Source organism: Gobio gobio, assembly GCF_949357685.1.
Source record: "Gobio gobio genome assembly, chromosome: 22".
Classification (NCBI taxonomy): domain Eukaryota; kingdom Metazoa; phylum Chordata; class Actinopteri; order Cypriniformes; family Gobionidae; genus Gobio; species Gobio gobio.
In genome coordinates, this window is record NC_137118.1 from 4,373,677 (window position 1) to 4,398,969 (window position 25,293).

General features: G+C 37.8%; 1 protein-coding gene across 1 annotated transcript in view; it reads left to right on the forward strand.

The window, feature by feature from the left end:
• The first annotated feature begins 23,479 nt into the window (after positions 1–23,479).
• The window catches only part of robo3 (roundabout, axon guidance receptor, homolog 3), a 214,961-nt gene continuing 213,147 nt past the window's right edge, over positions 23,480–25,293 (forward strand). The window contains exon 1 of the mRNA XM_079804829.1: positions 23,480–23,933. Within this exon, the coding sequence (XP_079660955.1) occupies positions 23,777–23,933 (157 nt within the window). The 5' untranslated portion in view covers positions 23,480–23,776. The remainder of the gene's footprint in view (positions 23,934–25,293) is intronic.

Here is a 25,293-nt window from a genome sequence, read left to right on the forward strand (position 1 = left end):
TACTTTTAAACGCATTTAAAGTCAGTTTTATGTATTTTCTGAGAGGGGGCGGGATTTTTGTTGGGAAAGTCGGGGGAGAGACGCACACTTCGATTAGACTGGATAAACACATGCAGCATCTTAATTGTTAAGAAAATTAAACGAAATAAATGAATAAATCAAGCCTGTATTACATAACACTAGGCTATATCATACAGCATTCAGAAAAATAACAGTTTGCGCTCCTAAGGGCTTTCACACTTTTCCAAATGTTTTCCAAATGTGGGCTGATGAATTCTTCAAGCCGGGTCGAAACATAAACATCGCGTTCATCAATAATATGCATCTGGAGCTGAAATGGAAAATGATGGGCCGCCGCAAGAACTTCCTGCTCTCGCTGCTGCACCTCTGAGCGCACCACGTCAGGGCCTGAAACATTTTCTCAATGGCCCAATGAGCTACGATGAGCATTTACTACTTTTAAAAAATGCGGGTCAGGAAGCGGGTCGGGTACAATATTTTCTTCTTTTTTTTTTGCGGTCCGAGTTGCGGGCGGGTTAGATGAAAACGTCGGTCGGGTGCGGGTTGTTTATACATTGACCCGCGCATCACTGGTCTGCACACTTTATGAGAAGCATTTCAGTTGCTCAGACTGTCAGACTTAAAGCAGCAGTGCTGACACACACATCCGTGCTTCTAAAGGTATAGGCCTATAGTTTTTTTTAATGGATAATATATTTAAAGGTCCCAAGGCATGAAATTTTCATTTTATGAGGTATTTCAACATTAATATGAGTTCCCCTAGCCTGAATATTGTCCCCAAGTGGATAGAAATGTTGATCGTAAAACCGAGTTCTGGCTGTCTTTCTCTGCCTTTGAGAAAATGACAGGCCAGACGAGCCAATCCTGAAGTCTCCTGGTTTGACGTCCACACAGGAACGGTTTCCTCCCTTTCCTCCACCCAGAGAATCTGGCACGCCCATGCAAACGCTATATTTGTCCTGGAGAGATCATGGCTTGTGAACGAGTGAATGCTGGCAGTTTCTCAGTGTTTGGCTGTACAAATGAAAACAGAAGTCTTTTTTCAGTTCCTTCTGATCTGTGATCAGTGATTTCTTATGTGTAGCTAATTAATTATTATTCGTGCACACTCAGCGGCTTCTCTCGCTCCAGACAGAACGGTGTTTTCGTGTTTTCTATCTTGTGAGTCAGTGTTTTTGTACGTCCTCGTCGCGTCTATCTGTTCTTAAATGTGCATACAGTCGTTTCTGCTCAACATCAGCAGAGTAACATCTTTAGAGATAAACCTCACGCACGCCGAAGCTCTAGGCTAGCCAGCCTAGCCCCACGATAAACTGGATTACATTCAATTACTGCTGTTGTGTCTTTGTTTGCGCTGTGTACTCAACGCGCGTCACTGACGCTTTTCATATGATTAGAACATATCTAAAAATAATGCTATAATCAACACTTACTAACTCGTTCATCTCCACAGCTGTAATGGTACATTGCATGTGTTACAAAGTTGGTAGAATAATGATGAAGACGGACTCGGCGTGACTGGGACTCGTGTTTATTCAGACCTCTCAGATACAAACACAATAAACTCGCGCTGACAGCACAGCTCTCTCATAACTCAGTAGTTACTATAAATAACTTTGTTAGCAATCGCTCCGTCTCCGTGATGTCCGGTTCGCGAACGAATCATTCTTTTGAATCGGTTCTTTTTAGTGAACCGAACCAGTTCACCAAATCGGACTGAATCATTCTAAATGGTTCACGTCTCGAGTCAGCGCTGATCCATAATTTACTAAAGTTACTAACTTTCTGACATGAGTGACAGCCCCACCGACTAGAAATAAACTAATAACCTGAAGTATATTCTAGTAACTACAACAGGTCACTGAACTGAGACATGCTGAGAACTGATGTGAAGTGAACTCCGGTCCATCCGTCTCTCTGGCAGCAGCTCGTGCGTCGTAGACCTCGTTAAACCACACCCCCTCCGCTCATTTCAAATGCAAAGATGTCAGCCAATCACAACAGTGGCCGTCTTTACTGAAGTCTCACAGCAGACACGCCCCTTGAAACAGGGCAGTCAGCCACAGGGCAAACAGCAGTATAGACAAAATGCCTTTTATTTCTAAATTATGACATTTTATAATGTAAAAATCATACTAACAATATAAGTACACCTCAGGAAACATTATAAAATAATAGAAAAATGCCATGCCATGGGACCTTTAATATAATATTCCATACATTATCAGAGCTTGGCAGACAGAATTATTATTTTTTAGACAGGTTAATTAATAGATTATAGCCTAATAAATGTTATTTTTAATTAATAATTTAGCTAGGATATAATCATACATAATAAATAATCCTGTCATATAAAGTTTGACATTTAAAAAAATATTTAGATTAAAATGGGACAAATAATTACATGATAATATAGTCATAATTTAAATTGAAATTCAAAAAAGTGATTACTGGTTCAGAATGACTGCTTAAAGGGACAGTTCCCCAAAAAATGAAAATTCTATAATCATTAATTCCCCCTCAAGTTGTTCCAAACATGTATACATTTCTTTGTTATGTTGAACACATAGGAAGATTACTATGGTAGTCAATGGTGCCCCAAAAGCAGCCTGGGTACAAACTTTCTTCAAAATATCTTCTTTTGTGTTCAGCAGAACAAAAAAACGAGTAAATGATGACAGAATTTTCATTTTGGGTGAACTTTCCCTTTAAAGTGCACCAAATAGGCTACTAAAAAGTTCTTTAGAAATAAATAAAATAATCAAATGTAAAATAATATACAACGTGCGTGAATGGCGTGTCCCTTATTTTGCCACACTGAAGGTGGCAACCCTAAGCGTACATGAATTACCCATAGCAGATATGCAGGTGGAGCTGGGGAAGGTGGAGGGTTTCTGAAAGCGCGCTGCACAGCTAATGCTGACCAAGTGAGCTCATTGGCTACTGATACAGCAGGAACCAATCAACAGTGCCCTATAGAGAATAATGTGATTTGCAAGAAGGGATGTGACGTTGAGGAAGCTTTCCCACTGGTTAATAAATGTGTGACAACACCGATAAAACCAGTATCACTGGCGGGGGCTTTTCAAATCGCTAATTTTAAACCGAAAGTATAATGCACACGGCTGCTCTGGTCTTCATAGTGGAGCAAAGCGAGTGTTTTCAATGAATTCCTAGGAAAGTTAAGCTTCCATAGGCATGAACTGAAAACGTGCCAAGCCTAATTACAAGCAGATTGAGTTAAGGATTTATCTTAAAAAAGATAATTTGAGCTTTCATGACGAGGCAATGTTAGTTTAGATTGCAAAATCTCATATGGTGCAACTTCAATAGTCAAACAGCGTAAATTATATTTATAAATACTTTTTCCCCTTGAAAATACACTTAAACCAGTATTGAAAATGTGAATAACATATATTCTAAATGGTGAGTTTGTTGATTTTTACTTGATGGTTACACCACATGACACATCATTAAACTGAATTTTTTTTAAAAACCCATGAAACTCTGAATATAAAGTGAACTTGGATTTTTTCTATCATGGACTTTGTCATTGACCTGCAAATTGGTTCTGAAGTCATTTTCGTCAGCCTTTGGTTCTTGTCTCGTCTGCAGTCAGTCATTCAGAGATTTCTGAACCAAATTTTACCCTGGATTTTTCTTGTCCTCTCGCAGTAAAGCAGTCCTCAATAAAGCAGTTCCTCAGATCTGTAAGAAATATCATTATAAGCCTGTCATTTCCTCTGAACGTCGTTAGCTCTTGGCCCCAGCGCGGGGTCCTAATAGCTTCAGTGTGAGAGATCTGAGGGAAGAGCCGTGGCAGGTCTCAGTCTTTACCTGGAGGATGTCAGCGGGTGATGGAGCCCTACCAGCCGGTCCCTTCATTTGTTTAACTAATAAAAAAGCCTCTTGCTTCCCCTATAATTGCCCCCAAACTTCAGCAGCCTGAGGTCCGGAGGGGTAGGTGGGTTAGAGGAGGATAAGCTCATTCGAGAGGTTTGTTAAGCAGCTTGTACCCTCAGGAGACTAAGAGGGGCAGCAAAATGGACATCAGAGAGAGAGAGAGAGAGAGGGATGAAACAAAAAGAGGGAGGTCTGGCTAGACAGCATGTACAAAATGTGCTTTTTTTCTCATTAAAATGTTTTTAAAAGGTATAAATATTTTTTCAATGATGTGTAGTATAAAGACTCCAGGCAAAGAAGTTAAAAGTTAATTTTTTTTATTATTATAATGTTATATTTATATATTTTTGTTGTCCTCCTGACCATATATGCCATATTTTCTTTAAAAAAAATAAAACAGTTTATTTTTTTATTATTTTATATTAGTTTATAAATGTTATATTTATATATATTTTTGTTGTCCTCCAGAGCATATCTGCCACATTTTCTTTAAAAATAACTATTTTATACTTACTTATTTTTACTTTTTTATTATTATTATTATTTTATAAATGTTATATTTATACATTTTTGTTGTCCTCTTGACTATACATGCCATATCTAAAAAAGAAAATAAGAATAAATAAAATAACTAATTTTTTAATTTTTTATTATATTTAATTGTATTAATTTTTTATTATTTTATAAATATTATATGTAAATATTTCCGTTATCCTTCTGACCATATATGCCATATCTTCTTTAAAATAAATAAATAAAAAGAACAATTTTTTTACAGGTTTTTAAAAATTATTTTATATTATTTTATAAATGTTTTATTTTTGTTGTCCTCCTGAGCATATCTGCCATATTTTTTTCAAAACAATAAATAAAAATAACTCGCTCATTTTTTTAATCATATTTTCTTTGTTAGATTTGTTGTTTGACCAAATATAATTGGTGTACACCAGGCAGTGATATCTATTGAGCTATTTCTTTGATGTGCGAAACTAAATTAAACTAAGAGCAAAGAAATATGCCCAAAACCCCCAAGAGCACAAACAGTTTCTGAAATCACTGGAAGGCTTTTCATTGTCTGCAGAGCAACTTTTAATTTTCCAGCGTGTGATCACCGTGGACACAGTTAACCAAGCGAGCCCTTTTGCATTTGCATCTTGGAAGGAGGGAATGGAAAATAAAAAGCGAAAATAGGCTGAAGACGAGCAAACCTCATTGTCCCGTCCGTTAATCATTCACTCACCCCTCTGGCTTCAATAAAGGGCTATAAAAGAGTATAAAAGAACAATTTGGCCAGCCCAGCTGTGAATAGCCATCCCATCAGATACACAATAGTTGAGTGACGGCCACCGTAATTTAGCGTGTGATCTCGGAAACGCCCCCCTCTACCTCAGTCTTTGTTTAACTGGTCCAGCGATGGGACTTTCTTCACTTGGCCAGATGGGCAAATCCATAATGCAGAGAAGGGGTTTAGGAGAGCCCCCCTCTACCCTTTTCCTCATCTCTTCATCTTTTCCTCAGCATACCCCATTCTAGCTTCACAAACTGGCCCATTACGGGCCAATGGGGGCTCCCTCTCGGCTAATTAAGCGCAGCTTTGCTAGCGCTGCGCGCGATGGGTTAGCGACCCCGCTGAAGCTCCAGCACCTGGGGATGCTACCTGTTACTCCAGCCCTGCGGAGGGGACTCAGCTGTTGGGGACGGGCCCCTGGCCAGAGCTGACTGGTGATGCATGGTGTTCATATTACATTGTGCATACACTGTTTTTCTAACAGACCCGATGGGCGGTTTTCTGTCTCCGTGTAGAGTGAACAATAGACGGGCGACTTCATTAACAATGGAGCTATGGATCTAATGCCGTCATAGTTTCATATACTCTTGGCATGTGGAATTGGTCTTTGTATAAGCAGTGGAATTTGTAGGAGCGTTCGCATATGCATTCTTGCTTTGTGTTTTATCAATTTAGGACGCTTTAATGTTCCAGGAGTTTTCACTATAAAATTCTATATCAGTTATTAAAGATATATTACAATTGCATTGATTATAACATTGATTGCGTGTGTGTGTGTGTGTGTGTGTGTGTGTGTGTATGTATATCCATAATTTGTTTATTTATTTATTTTTCAAAAGTTTGTGTACTTGGTTTCCAAATTATGGAAGCTTCTTTCCGACCACAGAATAAAACATTTTAAAAGATAATTCTGACTTTTTTAAAATTTGCGAGTTCATATTTATATTGTAATTTTGACTTTAAATCTCACAATTCTGACTTTATATCCCACAATTCTGACTTTATATCTCACAATTCTGACTTTATATCTCACAATTCTGACTTTATATCTCACAATTCTGACTTTATATCTCACAATTCTGACTTTATATCTCACAATCCTGACTTTATTTCTCTCAATTCTGACTTTATATCCCACAATTCTGCCTTAATATCTCACAAGTCTGACTTTATATCTCACAATTCTGACTTTATATCCCACAATTCTGCCTTAATATCTCACAAGTCTGACTTTATATCTCACAATTCTGACTTTATATCTCACAATTCTGACTTTATATCTCACAATTCTGACTTTATATCTCACAATTCTGACTTTATATCTCACAATCCTGACTTTATTTCTCTCAATTCTGACTTTATATCCCACAATTCTGACTTAATATCTCACAAGTCTGACTTTATATCTCACAATTCTGACTTTATATCTCACAATTCTGACTTTATATCTCACAATCCTGACTTTATATCTCACAATTCTGACTTTATTCTGACTTTATATCTCACAATTCTGACTTTATATCTCACAATTCTGACTTTATATCCCACAATTCTGACTTTATATCTCACAATCCTGACTTTATATCTCACAATTCTGACTTTATATCTCACAATTCTGACTTTATATCTCACAATTCTGACTTTATATCTCACAATTCTGACTTTATTCTGACTTTATATCTCACAATTCTGACTTTATATCTCACAATTCTGACTTTATATCTCACAATCCTGACTTTATATCTCACAATTCTGACTTTATATCTCTCAATTCTGACTTTATATCTCACAATTCTGACTTTTTATCACACAATTCTGACTTTATAACAACAACTTGTATGTATGGTATATTCACTGTTTGACATATTAGACCAATTAAACCAGTGTGAAAAGTATATTTTAAGAGTTGTTTTTCCCCTAAAAGGCCCAAAAGTGTTAAACACACACTGTTGAATTTCAAATGAGATTGATGTACATGCATTTCAACCTCATTTTATGCTGACTTCTCAGTACTCCGAATGCAATTGATCACCACCGCAGGTTTACAAACACAACAAACAAGATGGAATCTCTCACATGTGTGGAAGTGCTTTGTAAGGATTTGCTCAATGACAACAGTCGTTCCATCGGCAAATTGCCTGGCGAATAAGTCGAAATTCTTCTCCGGGACTTGATCAAACTAGCATTGATTTTCCGCAAGGTTAATTCACCTGCAGAGGTCTGTCCTTCTCAACAGGCATTTTTCCCGAAGCAAAGCCAATCACTGGACTCCTTTTCCCTTTCACTCTGGAGTGAAAACAAGTAGTTCATCTTTCCTCAACAGTCAATACAGAGCCTCTTCGGTTGCGTCAGCCTTGATTGAGATGAACTCTCCTGTGTTCAAAATGAGATACACTGATTGTAGGAGAGCGAGGGGCTTTGCTAAGTACCGGTAAGGCCTTTCAAAATTGCGAATGCTAAAGCAGAATGCTGTGCTCAATTCACAGCGAGTTATTTGCTGATTTAAGCTCTAAGCTTCAGACACAGACATGAGCCAGACATGGTCTGTAGGTTTTTTAAATTCGCTCCTCATTTTAGACGGGGGTGCTGCTCTATGCATATTTAAATAAGTGTTTAGCATTTTCACAAATTAGCTTTTTTTTTTTTTTTTTTTAAAAGGGGGGGAATTAAAATAAAATGAGGGATTGAGGCAAAACAAATGGATGATAATGCAAATGTCTGAAAGGCATGAATCAGGGGGGCGTGTTTTCCAAGCTAGTATCCATGGGGTTACGGCTAATTGTGCCATTGTTGTGCGATTATGCTGAGTTTGCTTAGCGTTTATGGAGAGTTAACTCTGTTGACTGAGGAACAGGGTTTGTTTGAGTTGTCTACACCTTTGCCCCCAGTGTTCCCCAGGCCACCGAGCAGCCAATAGTCCCTTGGTACCCCAACATATTGCTTCTGTCACCCTGACCTGCCTCCCTGACTTAATGTCCACAAAAGAAGTGAATCAGGTTATGTGGCGTGCGCGACTGTGAGTCTGTAGACGCAATGAGCTATTTGTGGAGAAACAAGATTTTGACTCTTTTTGATAAAACGAGGTCTCTGCTTTCATGTTATGTCAGTTTCATTATAACATGCAATTCAATAAATGTTGTTTTGATGCACTTCAATGTGATTTAAAGAGATTTAAACGGCACCCAAGCACAAAACGATAATCTCTTCCTCTTTACTACTGGTTATAGCATGGAAAAAGCGTGAATGAACATCAGAAGGCTGTTGAAAGATACAATATAGGGCTCGACAATAAGGACAGTTCGAAGCTTCATGAGGCTGTGTTTTGAAATCGTTATCACTATATAAGTCGTTATCTAGGTTTCTATTTCTATCTATAAAAACTATTCTCGTCACTCCATAAAGTTATTGTAGAACCACTGTAGTGAGATGGACTTTGTAACGACGTCTTTAGTACCTTTTAAGGGTCTTGAGAGTGAACCGTGCATTGTGCCAATGGAGGCCTTTCAGAGCCATCAGATTTCAACTAAAATATCTTCATTTGTGTTCCGAAGATGAACGGAGGTCTGACGGGTGTCCAACGACATGAGGGTAAGTAATTAATGACAGAATTTTCCTTTTTGGGTGAACTAACCCTTTAAGCTTTGCCAATTTAAATATTCAAGCGCAAGTTGTCGCGAAAGTACCCATGTCTCTTAGTTTGGTACTCGCACACTGTGTGATAAGTTTTGTGCATGCAAAACACATCTAAAGTGTGCACTAGATACTCTTATGCTTCGTTCACATCAAACGCGAATAGAGCGTCAAAAACTACCACGTCTAGTTGGACGCTTGTCCACAGCGAATTGGACGCGCATATAAATTGAACGTTTGAAGCAAAATAGACACGCGTTCAAGACGCTTCAGGAGAAATATTTCATAAAACACCACTCTGCCTCTTTTCATTTTTTCATTAAAAATATATATTAAACATTAATAGCCACACAAATGTGGTCCAGGCAACTCCTACATTATCTTCACTGCATGTATATTTAAATATCCTAAAAGAATTAAGTGATAAAACTTCTCTTTGCCGTCAGTCAAAAAGATTTGGCAGACAAAAAATGATGATTCATGACACCAAAGAACCGCCGTTAGATCAACACAAGATGAACCACTACAGGACATCAGAGCAGCGGCAGACGGCAGAAGGACTGGCCGAGGAAAGGCTGCTCTCGCTGGGGTTAATGAGCGCTGAGCGCCCGGTGATCGCCTGGATCTCCAAAAACACAAGATAATTTTTTTTAAATAGGCGCTCTTTTCTTAAATAAACCACAGATTTGAGCTTTAAACAACTACATTCTCACCTGAAAAAGTCTTAAAACTACATTTTTTGTGACACAATAGTAGTATTTTTTTTAATTATGCAGGGTTTCTCATCACGTCACTTCACCACGTGACAGCAGCGAGCAGGCTCCTGATTGGTTAACGCGGCGCGAATAGACACCACATTTTTCAACTCGGGAGTCAGACGTGAATTTGCTTCAAAAAGCACCACTCGCGCAAGACACTCAATTCGTGTCAAATTCACGCCATTCATGCGAACTGGACGCACGAATGAGGCGGAATCGCGTCTATCGCGCCGCAGGACCTCCAGACGCTCGTCAACGTGCCTTTCCATTGACTTAACATTGAAATCATTCGTTCTTTGAACGGACATATTCACGCAAAATTATGTAAATGACCGTCTTGTCGAGTGTCATCGTAAACATAGTCGGTCATGTCTTAAGTTAACGTAAACGTGAGAAATAAAATGCATGTGTATCAGTGGATCCATGCAGCTCTTAAAGTGACAGCAGCCTAATATTCCTGATGCCGTCTGTTTTTAATGTTAATCAAACAAAAGACAAAAAAAAGTTGCTCACTGCTCTTGATTGAATAACTTCAATAAGAGTTCATCTATATTCATACAGGGAAGACTATGCAGTGATATTTTTTACATTTGATTACCTGAAAATCTAGTTTAGACCTACATGAGAACCTGAAAAGAACTGTTTGTTTCATTTGTTCTGTTGTATTTATTTGTGCTATTGCTCGTAATTTGATTATTTGTTCTTATTTTTATTACTGACCATATTTAAAATTTATATGAGCTAGGCTTGTAGTTTTTGGTGTCATAACCTAATTTATTAAGTTTACATGGATCAAAGACAACTAAAACAATAACTAAGTTTATTTCATTATTATATATTTTAATTTTATATTTTATTATTTTATTTATTTATAGATTTAAAATATATATATTTTATTATTTATTTATTTTTATTTTTATTTATTTTATTTTTTGTGGTGGACCAGGTCAGTAGAAAAAATCCTTAGCAATATGAGCCCTGCAATACAACCTACTGAAATGTATAATCTCTTATTTAATCGCAGTGTTTTAACTGCGGAAAGGCTTCAATAAATCAGCTTGTGAACAACGGCATGTGACTTTACATTTACCTCAGGAAAGGTCAATGCCCATAGATTGTTAGTTTGTTAGAAAAAACTTTGAGCTATGAGCATATGGCTAAAATGTATTTACGGTGCAGTCACATTTACCATTGTTTGGTGAATTTTCATGGCTGAAATCCAGTCATTTCAAAAAGTCTCGAATTTTGTGTGAGGGACAAATTTCCACATGCAGATTTCGAAATGGATTCATGCCATGTTGACCAATAGAAAGCTTGAAGTGACTTCTGTGTGAGCTGTGCTTTATACATTGATATACCATTGACAAAAAAACAAAATTGCACCGGTGTAACAGCACCTTTAAATATACACATTATAATAATGCATTATATTTTTATTGATGTCTTAAATATGTATCTCTTAAAATAAATAGGCCTATCCTAATTATGTCAAATATATGATATTGTTGGAACTCTTAGATGCCATTTTCTCAAGTTTTTGTGACAGCCTGCATTTAAATGATTATATTTTGACTACCGTTTGGAGTAGAAACAAAGATTTTTTTTTTTATCAAAATGATGGAGCAGGTCACATATGTGCTTGTCAACAGTTTTTTTGTCTGTAGAAGTAGAGGAACTGGTGAGAATGGCGTGGCATTTCCTCTCAAGAGAAAATGAACATTCTGCTCAGGCTGGATTGAGAAGGAAAGGACCAATTATATCTCTTGGCATATGGGCAGAGCAGCCTAATGATGAGGAAGACCAAATGCTTAGCCATCAAAGGTCAGAACCTGTTTGTGCCCGAGCCAAAAGACGCCCAATTACAAAAAGGGTTTTTACCCTGCTGGAGCTTTTACATCCAGCTGTGGGACCTGGTGGCTGCACCTGGATTCTGGGCTCCCCAAGATCACCAATCTGTCAGATGGTCCCACTTCACACAAACGCAGGTCTAACCGCGTCATCCAAGCCTCATGACAGGTCCGTAACATAAGCATCCCAGCAGAGAGCTATACCAGACCCGGGCACAGCTGCTTCAGACAGCCCTGGCACAGCTTGGCACGCTGGCGGTGATCTTTATTATCTTAGCTGGAGGTCTTTTGAGAGAATGCGTCCCCCATGTCCACACCCCAGACCGACCAGACACATCTCTATATCGTTCACCATGCGCAGGATGGCACGTGTCAGCTTGCTGTGTGTGTGTGTGTGTGTGCGAGCTCACATGTCAACATGCCCACTGATTATTCTGCTCTTAAATCATGTGTATAACCTTCTGTTTTGCCACATGAATTATTTAGTATCTTCCCGTTTAGAAGAGAGATATAATATATGCTGAATGTAATGCAGATGTTCACTGTCTTAGTGAGGTATAGTAGAACCCAATATAACTGATGTTTTTGCACCCCGATTGGCTATACGTTCTTCAAGATTCAAGATTCAAGAGTTTTATTTGTCACATACACAGTTATATACACAATATACAACTGGCAGTGAAATGTAAACAGGTCCGCTCCATGGACAGTGCAAATAACAGTTACAAGAACACAAGGGAAATTAAAATAGAAATAGAATAAAATTAGAATAAAAAGTATTAACATAAGTAGAGTTATAAATAAATCAAGTAAGATAAAAATAGGAAATAAGATAAAAATAAAAAAATAAAATAAAAATATAAAATATAAAGTAAGTGGATATGATAAGTGAGATAAACTGTAGACTTAAAAATAAGTGGTTAACATAAAATATATATATATATTTATATATAGAGAAGTATGATGTGCATGCAATAGGTATAATTGCAAATCGGAGTATAATGTGCAAACAGGAGTATGATGTGCAAACAGGTTTATTACAGGTTGTTACACAGTAACAATAGGAACGTAAAGTGCAGTGCAATGGCAGTATGTGGATGTTAATGTTTAACTGGATGTTTATGCGTGTGCGGGGTGAAGTGAAGTCACGTGACTGAGTTCAGGAGTCTGATGGCCTGGGGGAAGAAACTCCTCCTGAGTCTTTCAGTCTTTGCCATCAGGCTACGGAAGCGCTTACCAGATGGCAGCAGGGTGAAGTGAGAGTTTGCAGGGTGATTTATGTCTCTGATGATTTTGGTAGCTCTACCTCTGCAGCGTTTGGTGTAGATGTCCTGCAGAGACGGGAGAGCTGAGCCTGAGATGCGCTCGGATAAGCGCACCACTCTTTGCAGGGCTTTGCAGTCGTGACTGGTGCTGTTCCCGTACCACGCTGTGATGCACTGAGTCAGGACACTTTCTATCGCCCCTCGATAGAAAGTTTTCAGGATGGCTGGTGAAACCCTGAATTTCCTCAGCTGGCGCAGGTGGTACAGTCTTTGCCTGGCTTTTTTCACCTGTGTCTGGATGTGTGTAGTCCAGGTCAGATCCTCGGAGATGTTCACACCCAGGTATTTGAAGCTGCTCACTCTCTCTACCGGTGTCCCGCTGATCATGAGAGGGGAGTATGACCGATGCTGTCTCTTCCTGAAGTCCACAATCAGTTCTTTGGTCTTGTTAACATTCAGAGAGAGACAGTTGTCCTGGCACCATGATGTCAGTTGCTCCACTTCGTCCAAGTATGCCGTCTCATTGTTGTTGGAGATGAGACGCAGGACAACAGTATCATCAGCAAACTTGATGATCGAGGTGGAGCTGTGTGTGGACAAACAGTCATGGGTGTAGAAGCGTCATGACCAAACAGTCATGGGTGCAGTTCTTGTTATGACTGTCAATTTAACTTGAAAATTTAGAGCAATTAAATATAAAAATGTGTTTTTAAAATTAAAACAATTTAATATGCCCCCATAATACCACCACGAAACAATATATATATATATTAATTTGTATTAAAATGAATTATTTATAAATAAATAAATACATACATACAAATGTAAACTATATAATATAATTTTATATTATATAATAAATATGAAATATAAAAACAAATTGCATTAAATTATTAGTAAGTAAATGCATACAAATACATTTTTAAATAAATTTTTTTTTTAAATAATTTAATAGTTTTGTGTTGTTAAATCGTGGTTAGATTCATTTGACTGTTCAATCTGCATATTATTATCTTAATTAAAATTGTTTATTGACATGACAGCCCTAGTTCTTATACATTTGAGACTATAACAACGAACAGCGGCAGACTTAAGCCCCATTTCCACCCAAATGACCCGGAACAATTTGTCCCAGGAACTACACTTAATAAAGCCTGAACCATTGTTTTTTTTTTTTAGCTCCATTGTTGATTCGAATAGCAAACGACTCTTTCTGCACACACCGCAACAGACTTTTAGGTTGAAATAAAATGGTGCGTGAGCTTAACCAATCAGCATGTTCAGCGCACAAGTCCAACCCCCGAGAGTTCTTGAACTATGAAAAAGTACTACCTCGCGAGCAGGGCCGTTTTTTGGGGGACATTTTTACCCGGAACTTCATTTAGACCCTAGCCTGGATGCCAGACGAATTTAGCCCCGCCCACAACATTTGAGCTCGGGGAATTGGTCTGTTGAACAGGAGCTGTTCGGACCAATGAAATTGTCAGGGCGGGCTTTATACGATGATGGACAGATGATAAACAGTAACGTAAGCATTCACGTCACCAAAGAGCGCTTGGGTTGAATTCGTTCTAATCCTTAACGGAGAACTTGTTTGTATATTAGGGGTGTCGAAATTAATCGTTTCTTCGATGCATCGCGATGCAGACAAGGACGATTCGGTATCGGTTCAGTAATAGACCATAACCGATTATAATTTACTGATTATTTTCTGACGTCATTTGTTACGTACGTGCTTTGTCGCGGGAGCATACAATGGCAGAGGGAGGCGAGACGCAAGTGTGAGTAATTAAAATGCTACAACTACTTTAAAAGACAACATCTGGACACATTTCGGCTTTTATGAACAACCTGGAGAACACACGCGCTGTGTGTAAATCAAAGCTATCTGATTTAGCAAAATCATTTAATTTACACTTGGGCACATAAATGTGTCTCCGCAAAACGGATATAAATCCGATCTTCAATTCTCGCACTATATGCAGATTTATTCACCGAAAACAACAGATATGAGCTACATTTTATTAATCATCAGCTAATTTCAAGATCAAAGATCGCAATAGGAGAGAGTGCGGCAACAGCACTGGTCAGATCATTCAGTTTCTTTACTTTTAATGAATATGATTGTATGTTGAGCACCTGCGGCTTTACTTTCGGTAGTTTGTGCGCTGGCTTGATGAAGAGATACGCAGCTGCTCGTCTGCGGCGATGCATGCTTCAGTAGCGCTGAATTTTTTTTTTTATTGTTGCGAGGAGTAAAATTTACATATCTGGTTTCAACAACCAGATGCATTTAGACTTTAGTTTTGACTGTAATGCGGCCCAGACCACCTCCTGAAGTGAGTTTTAGTGTTTTGTGTATTTGTTCTAAATGCTCCTGTTGTCTTCTGTGCCCAGACTTGAGTTTTGTTTGATACATTCAAGAAGTCTGTTTTCTTTGAGCAGGTAAAATTAAAGTTTCAGTTCATATATCTGACTGACTAAATTGTATGTGGATGCAGTGCATCGTTAATGCATCGTGATATCGAATTGAACCGAATCGATGGCATGATAATCGTCATCAAACCGTGAGACCAGTGTAGGTTCACACCCCTATCGTATATGCATTCACCTTTACTATTTCTCTCAAAAATGATGATAGTGTTGGTAAGTACTCCATGTGTGAATGCCTGTTATTTACATTGCTTCTTTCAATCTCTTATATTGGGCACTTTTTGCACTTAAATTGGCTCATTCTTACTGTTGACATTGAAAATGATGCATGTGTTTTTCTGAGGGATCGCCGTTTTGACAGTTTCCACCTGGGCATATAGTCATATTTGCTGATTATCTTTAATGTATTTGCCCTGTTTTGATCCGATTATTTTTTTACAACACCGGCAAAGATCGTTTGCACTCATCTTCTTATACTTCTTCCAGCGTGCGTGCAGTTGAGTTCTGTTGACAACTAACTTTATGCGTCGCTCTGTTGCTCTGATTGGTTGTAGGTCTATCCAATTGAGGTCTTTCCTGGTTCAGGAGCAGACTCATATTCTGACTAGAATTGAGTATGACGACGTCAGGCTATTTAGACTAACCCTGTGGTCGAAACACACAGAGTACAACCCCAAAGTCCCTAATTCCTGGGGAACGTTCCCACAGTGGAAACATGGCTATTTAGTTCAGTGGAATCAATCGGTGACACAAAAACACACATTAAAATCTCTGGCAGCTGGCATTACAAAGCACAAGTCTTATAGTCTTTCAAGAAAACAAAGCCTGCATCGTCTCACCGTTCTTCCGGCGGTGTATAGTTTTATCAATGAAGTGTCTTTTAATTGAGTCAGTCTGATTGCTCTGGAGTCCGCAGAGAGAGTGGAAGAATCTGTGGTAATGAGTCTTCGATTGTGCCGGTGTCGAGCAGGTAAAGGGAAAACGGCACGGTTGCCGTCTTGAGCACAGTATCGATTTCTCTCACAGAGATCTCTGGTCGTGATGTGACTGTTAGGGGCCATTTTTAAAGGATTGTATAGGATTCCAGAGAGCGAGAGCAGAGAACTGATCTTTAAAACAGCAAGGTGCCGCGGCTAACAGACTGGTAAATGGCATTAAATAAAGTTCTTCTGGTGTAGAGTAGTCTGCATTGATGTGTACAACTACAATGATGTGATAAGCCTGTGTTGGTGTGGATGTTGTAGTCATTAATACAAATCCTGAGGAAGAACAACAGTTTGCTTTTGATGCACGTGTGGAGCGAAGGCTGGCCCGTGTGGTCCGATCAAACAGACGAGCTGTTATTCCTGATCGGTGTATACTTTATATACTTATTGAAAATTTGATTTCAAAACCATTTCGTTATGGACCGTATGGTGTAAAGAGTGTGCATATTCTTGATTTTATGCACCTGTTAGTGGTAAAAACAGCTGAAATACTTAGTTTATAAGATGTCTGCAAAGTTTTGGCTTATAGAGTTCAGAAACATTTAAAGTCATTTCTGTCTGCAGTTTTTCAGTTGGATTGGAGCAACACTGAACTTTTTATTTGACTTCCTCAGTAAAAATGTGAATTGTGAATTTGTGGCACTATAAGATGTCTCAGTACACATGAGAGAGCAATAACTCTATGCTGGGTCCACAGAGGAGAGAATATGATCATAACAAGATCATTATGCTCTCCCTGACCAAAGGCACTTCATTTCTGATGACTTTTTATTCTTCATGTTTTATGCTTCATATAAATTGTTCAGTACTGTTTGATGTGGATATGAATAAAGGCATCTGCTTTGCATCTTTAACATATAAGTTCAGATTTCACGTATTATGGGCTGTGTTTGGTTGTTTGTTAAATGACTGTGTGCACATCAGCAAGCATGTTAGAGAATGAAACATTCAGTGATGTTCATGCAAGCTGCGCATGTCTTGTAACTTCACACACAGCTTTAGAGTTAAAGACAGACAGACTTAAAGAATAACTACTGTATGGGTTTCATCTTTCTAAGAGAATTAGGTTATGGATAACTAGTCTTGCGTTTCCATAGCAGCCACATTCAGTGCGTATTAAATCTATTGACAAGCTCATGAGCTATTTGTGGTGTATTCCGTGTATGAAACTGCTGCGTAAGTGAATTGCTGTTTGCAGGATTTAAGTTCATTAAAGTCGTCATGAAATCAAAAATTGACTCTATTGACTTTGTTAGCGCATATTTCTAGTCTTGTGGTTAATATATCCTGTAAGTTTAAAGAATGTCCTGTAAGTTTCAGAACTGAAGCTTTTATTGTAACCAAGCCCAGAGAACGACTCATTGTGGAATGAGCCTATAATAGATGGTGAAAGACCGCATCATCAAAACTTTGGCCCCGCCCACTGGCGTGTTAGTGAGATGACGAGGAGAGAAGAGTGATACAGGATCACTGGACTAAAAATAACATTACCTTCCAAATGATCCTAAGGCTAGGAATGTGCTTTGATCGCTTTCTATATATAATTTAATCACAGTTTAAATAACAGATTATTTTCATCCTGCTAAGAGAAACAATGTGAAGTTGAGCGTTTAGTCACTGGTTTGATTTACTGACACATAGACAAAGAACATTTGACTGTACATGAATCATATCAGAAATCACTGATCACAGATCAGGCATTAGAATGAACACGATTACTCACATGTTGTGGCATTACTGTCGAGTCCATATCGTAAAAGTCTGTTTGCAAAGCCTGCGCCGAAATCGCGACTGATTGACCAAAGAATCCACAGCGAAATGTAGTGAACACAAATAAATAATGCTCAACTGAGACATTCACATTGTTGAAAATAAATAAGCACATTTCTAGCATAATGCTGCCTTCACACCAACCGCGAATAGAGCGTCTACCGCGTCTAGTTGGACGCTTGAACATTTTGAATCCATTCGCACGTATAAATTGAGCGTTTGAAACAAAATAGACCGCGTTCAAGACGCTCCAGGAGAAATATGTCATAAAACACCACTCTGCCTCTTTTAATTTTCATTAAAAATATTTATTAAACATTAATAGCCTCACAAATGTGGTCCAGGCAACTCCTACATTATCTTCACTGCATGTATATTTAAATATCCTTAAAAAAATTAAGTTATGAAACTTCTCTTTGCCGTCAGTCAAAACAATTTGGCAGACAACAAATTATAGATTCATGGCACCAAAGATCGGCCATTAGATCCACACAAGATGAACCACTACAGGACATCAGAGCCAGCGGCAGACGGCAGAAGGACTGGCCGAGGAAAGGCTGCTCTCGCTGGGGTTAATGAGCGCTGAGCGCCCGGTGATCGCCTGGATCTCACAACTCCACAAACACAAGAAATTTTTTTTTTAAACAGGCGCTCTCTTTATAAATAAACCACAGATTTGAGCTTTAGACAACTACATCCCCACCTGAAAAAGTCTTAAAACCTCATTTTGTGACACAGTAGTAGTATTTTTTAATTACGCTGGGTTTCTCATCACGTCACTTCACCACGTGACAGCAGCAAGCAGGCTCCTGATTGGTTAATTGACGCCAAAGTTCAAATTTTTCAACTCGGACGTCAGACGCTAATTAGCTACAAACGCGTGAATGCACAATAAGCACCACTCGTGTGTAATGCGCGTATCGCGCAAGACGGTCAATTCGCGTCTATCGCGCCGCAGCACCTCCAGACGCTCGTCAACGCGCCTTTCCATTGACTTAACATTGAAATCGCTCGCTCCTGACGCTTTATTCACGCTTGGTGTGAACGCAGCATTAGGATCCCTTGGAAGGTAATGCTATTTTTAGTCCAGTGATCCTGTATCGATCTTCTCTCCTCGTCATCTCACTAACACACCAGTGGGCGGAGCCAAAGGTGCAATGATGACAGATTGGTAAAGTCATCGCGTCACTGCAGCTGCTGTTAGAAGCTCCGGTTCCTGTAGAAACATTCTGAGACGCGCACTTAGTGCTCTGCATGCGCATTAGCTTTGTCCAGCCTGAAAAATGCTGTTTTTGTCATGATTCGAGTGTTTAGAAACAATATTTATGAGACAGTTGTTGTCAGATTTCATTGGTGATTTCAAATATGAAATATAATCGTAAGCTTGGCAAACACACTCTAAAAAATGCTGAGTTGGGTTGAAAATGGACTAACCCAGCAATTGGGTTGTTTTAACCCAGCGGTTGGGTTAACTGTTTGCTTAAAACAACCCAATTGCTGGGTTAGTCGATTTTCAACCCAACTTGGGTTATTTTTAACCCACCATTTTTTAGAGTGCAGTTTTGGAGAATGTGATGTTTCGCAATTCAAAGAGATAAGAGCTAAGAGAGGCGAAATTATTCTATTCAAAAACCCTATTCTAGTAGACCTCAAAAGCAAAATCAAGGCTTTGTAAAATATGTATAATATGGTCTCTTTAATCAAATGTCAGAGATTCCAGTATGAACACGTGATGAACAATGAATGTATTCTAAGCCACTTTGAGTAAATCTGTCAAATTCATAAATGTAATAGAAATTAGAAAAAATTGATATTAAATTAACTGTAATTGAGAACTTCTGGGCTGTGAAAATTAAATTTTATGTGACAAAATATATCTAAAGAACTTTCGAAGACCATATTAATAAAAATGACATTTTTGTCAAATTTTCTGGACATTCAGCATGACAGTACCATTATATTCTTTGTAGTGCTGTGTAAACACCATAGTATATGATTATGATAATCATGCAGCACCTTGGACTATATCAAAGTACCATGGTATTACCATCTGATACCCTCACTGCGCAATAGTACGGTCACATCTCTTCTGTGTAAAGTCTTGCAGTCTATGAAATCCCCCTAACTCTGTGAAGATTGGCACCCTGTGTTGAAGCCTTTGGCACATCTACCCCATGAATACAAAACATCACTGACAGGAACGAGGGGCTGGGCTGAAAACTTCCTCTCCGAAAGTGCTCGATGGGGGTCGTCACGCTAACTTTGTACCGCGGACGCGTCCCTTTGTCTGGCGACGAACAGGGGAAGGGCCGCACTAATGGGCAGCACACTGATCCTGTCAAGCGCCGGATCCAAAGCACATGAGTCCAGTGAGACCGCCTCATACACATGCATTCACATACATACATGCATGCACACGCAACAATCCCAGCGCCCTCCTGCTGAGTGTTGTGTGGACATGCACAAAAGCTTTTTCTCACAGGAATGACACCGTTCAGTCCTGTGCATATGGTGATGTGCACAAGAAAACAGATGGAGGAAATAGGGTTTTTTTTTTTCAGTGTCCTTTTTTTGAATGTGTGGATGAAACACAATTTGATTCTCAATCTGATACTTGTTTACAAAGGAGGCATCTGTTCTTTCAAAGATCAACAGAGAAAATGCAAACTGTACGAATTTTTAACTGTCCTTGTCTGTGCAAAAGTCACCGCCACGATGGTTGCTAAGACAGTGCTTTGCCAGGTGTTTTGGTTGCTTATGGCCCAAGTCAAATGAGTCCATAGATATGACTCTGGTCCCAAATTGGGACTCATGGGACGTTTTCTAGAGATATAGAAGATGTATATCACACAAAGGTGAACTGAATTCCTGCGCACTGTGAGAAGTTTTCTATGTGCTAACATCCGAAGCGTGCCTATAAATCTGTGGCTCAGACAGCACACAAATACTGAATTGAATACGTCTTCTTGCGCTTAAAAATGCTGTATTGGTGAGCATCCTCGTAAACAGTCGGTTATGTCTTAAGTGAACGTAAACAGTTGAGAAAGAGAACATGTGTATCAGTATATTGGATCTGTGCATTAGCTCTTAAAGGCCTCATATACATTGCATGGTACAAGTGACCCAATTCCGATTTTTGTGGCACAGATCGGATATGACATGTGAACATGTAAGCAGGAAAAAAAACACATGAATTCCGATATCCTCGGATCGGATTCAGGCCTTGCTCATATGTGGTAATAAATCTGATATGATTCGGATACGTGCATTTGCATCTGCCATGCAAGCGGTCCGATCGGATATACATTTTTTTTACATTTTATGCATTTGGCAGATGCTTTTATCCAAAGCGACTTACAGTGCCCTTATTACAGGGACAATCCCCCTGGAGCAACATGGAGATGGAGTAAAGTGCCTTGCTCAAGGAAACACTGGTGGTCTGCTGGGATCGAACCGGCAACCTTCTGCATGGCAGTTCCATGGTTTAACCCACTGGACCACCACCTCATCATATTCACCAGTAAATGCGAGTAGTATGTCATTGAAAAAGGGATGGAGGCAAATTATGTCACAAACTGCGATCACATGACACTAATGGTGCGATGGAAGACGAGAGCAATGTTTTGCTGACCTTTAAAGATATGCATCCATTGCATATCACACTGTTTTACTTCCTTTTCCGGGTCAGAATGTCTTGGACTGTTTCGCCAGTGTATAGTGTAAATGCAATAATTGGATACGGGTCGCTTTTAAAAGATGATGTAAGCGGGTCGTCAAAAAATATAGTCACCAAATTGGAATTGTGCATCAAGACCTGCAGTGTAAATGTGCCCAAAGTGACAGCAGCCTAATATTCCTGCTGCCGTCTGTGTCATTAATGTTAATCAAACAACAAAAGACAAAGGCAAATCATTCACTGCTCTCCACTGAATAACTTTTGTAACTTTAATAAGGAATAAAATCTGTTTAATTTATACAATGAAGACTATGCAGTGTTATTTTACATTTGATTACTTTAATACATTTCTGTACCTGAAAAATAGTCATTTAAATGTAATGGATTGTGTTGTTGACCTTGTGTGTTGCCATGTAAATAGCCTCGATGCTAACATGGCGTTATTTAATCAACAAACAAACTGAGAATTGTGAAAATTGTGAAATCAAAAATTAGCAAAAACTGTTTCATAGCTGGTAAAAAAATATTTATGGCTGGTACATTTTCTTAAGTCACCGGCCATTGGCAGTTGTGGCAAAAAGTTTTAGTGTGTGTGTGTGTGTATCTCAAATGCATGAAATAGATATTGATATATCTCCAAATGCATTAAAAAAAAACATAAAATAAATAAAACAAATCAAAATAAGATAAAAAATTTATATATGTGTGTGTATGTATGTGTCTATATATATATTTATCTTATGTTTTAGTTTTTTTTCATGCATTTTGAGATGTTTTAATACAATATATTTTTTATTATTAATATATAATTAATTTTATTTTATGCAAAATAGTTTTTAGAATTGTTTTTAGTACTATTATTTTTTATTGTTTTATTATTTATATATTTTTTTCAAATAATTCTTCTAATACTAATCATAATATAATAAAAATACATAAAACATTTTTATTTTTGATTTTATGTTTTAGTTTTTTCATTGCATTTTAATGCACTATTTTTTTTAATTATTAATATATCATTAATTTTATTAATTGTTTATGCAAAATTGTTTTTAGAATAGTTTTAATACTATGTTTTATTATTAATGTTTTTTTCCGGAAACTAGTACTAATGATAATATCATAATAAAAATACATTGTATATTTGGTGTATTGCTTTATTGCGTTTTAGAAGGTCCAAAAGCAGATTAAAAATCACTGCCAGTGTGAATAGCACATCCCTCCCAAACAAGCCGCACTATTTTAGGGATCATTCATGTGAAGATTCCTGCATCAGAAACTAGTTTAACACTTACAGTTAGAGGGTTTCGTTAAAATCCCTAACCCATATCGAACAAGCAGCCGCAACTACAAATCGACTGAAGAAATGGCCACAGATTGGATTCATAAAACTGGCAATAGAACAGAAAACATCTTCTCCGGCGATTCCAACAGTTCCCCAGAACAACACTTCAGAAAAATATCCTCTTTTAGGATTTCCAGCACACAGCCGAGCCCTCTGAGATTTCTCTAAAGTGGCAATGGTGGAAAAAGTCTATTACTGTAGGAGCACATCACAGTGTGAGATCAGAGGGAAAGACAATGAGCCAGTAATTGACACATCAGACGGCTGGAGTTTGTGCTGCATCATGTTTGTTTGTTTGCGGGAATACACGCACATGTATGCGGGACAGTGTATCGCCCAGTTCATGTATGCCTCCAGGGATGATTATTAATCCAATAATTAAACATTTATTGCCAACAGCACCTGCTCTCCGTTGGTTCGGTGGCCCCTGGGGACTCGATCGCACCATCGCAGGAAGCCGGAGGAGAGGGAGGGGTGAGGGAGGAGGGAGAGCGAGACGGAGGGGTGGGGAAAAAGAGCAGCGATTCAGGAGGGTCATCAGATAGCCAGATTCTTTCACACCAGCGAGGTGTTATTGTGCGGAAGACAAACGTGTGTGTGTGTGAAGTTATGTGACTCCAGAACAAAGGACGAAAGACACGGATGAATTGAACGCGTTCCACCAGAGATGAAAGAGGGGCTCCCGCCTACATCCACACATCCTGACAACTCACCAGAAAAGTTTGCCTGAATGGACTTTTATTGTGGTTTTCGTGATCGGACTGAATTAAGGAAATAAGAGACTCTGGCATCTGCTCTCACTCTGAGAACGAGAGGACTGTCAAACGCGATAGAGGAGAGGCGGAAGAGCAGAGATGCTGCGTTACCTGATCAAGACGCTTCTGCAGATGAATCTGTTCACTGACACCATCCGTGATGCCTCCAACGGGACCGACCTGTTCTTCAACATCTCCTCCATCCCGTCCTTCAACTCGTCTCTGCTGGACTGGGCAAACTTCACCGGGCTCAATGGTGAGCGCCAGCTTTCTCTTCTCATTTCTCACTGCAGAGTTTGCACATTTCACCTCCATTTAATAAGTACAAATATGCTTAAATAACATAGTTATTGGATGTGGTCAGTGTTAAATATTATAAATATATATTAAAAATAAACGTTATTTGATGTGGTCAGTGTTAAATATTATAAATACATATTAAAAAGAAACTTTATTTGTTATGGTCAGTGTTAAATATTATAAATACATATTAAAAATAAACGTTATTTGATGTGGTCAGTGTTAAATATTATAAATATATATTAAAAAGAAACTTTATTTGTTATGGTCAGTGTTAAATATTATAAATACATATTAAAAATAAACGTTATTTTATGTGGTCAGTGTTAAAGATTATAAATATATATAAAAAATGTACTTTATTTGTTATGGTCAGTGTTAAATATTATAAATACATATTAAAAATAAATGTTATTTGCTGTGGTCAGTGTTAAATAATATAAATGTATATCAAAAATAAACTTTATTTGTTATGGTCAGTGTTAAATATTATAAATACATATTAAAAATAAACGTTATTTGATGTGGTCAGTGTTAAATATTATAAATCTATATTAAAAATAAACTTATTTAGTCAGTGTTAAATATTATATATATATATTAAAAATAAACATTATTTGATATGGTCAGTGTTAAATATTATAAATATATATATTAAAAATAAACGTTATTTAGTCAGGTTTAAATATTATAAATATATATATTAAAAATAAACGTTATTTGTTACGATCAGTGTTAAATATTATAAATATATATATTAAAAATAAACGTGATTTGATATGGTCAGTGTTAAATATTATAAATATATATAAAAAATAAACGTTATTTAGTCAGTGTTAAATATTATAAATATATATATATTAAAAATAAACGTTATTTGATATGGTCAGTGTTAAATATTATAAATATATATATTTAATTGACTAATAAATTCTCTTAAAGTATTGTTCACTGTTAGATGTTGTTAAATTCAACCTGACATTAAATTCGTAATAAATGTTTAACGTTTTGTTGTTATTATTCTGAGATATAACTTTCGATCTGAGATCGATGCATCACTGACGTTTCTCAGATCCTCTGGAAAAAGTTTGGGATGTGTGTGTATTAAATGAGTGGGATGACTGTGATTGTGTATGAAATGTATTTGATATTCGTGAGAATGAATGTGTTTGCTAGTTGCTGGAGCATTGAGTGTATATTATAGAAAAGTTAGTTAGAACTTGTGCTTGAAATGATTCATTTGATTCGCTTCCACTGCGTTCGGGTTCTGAGGCAAACACACTCAATATTGATGGGATGCTTAAGTTAATTTTCTA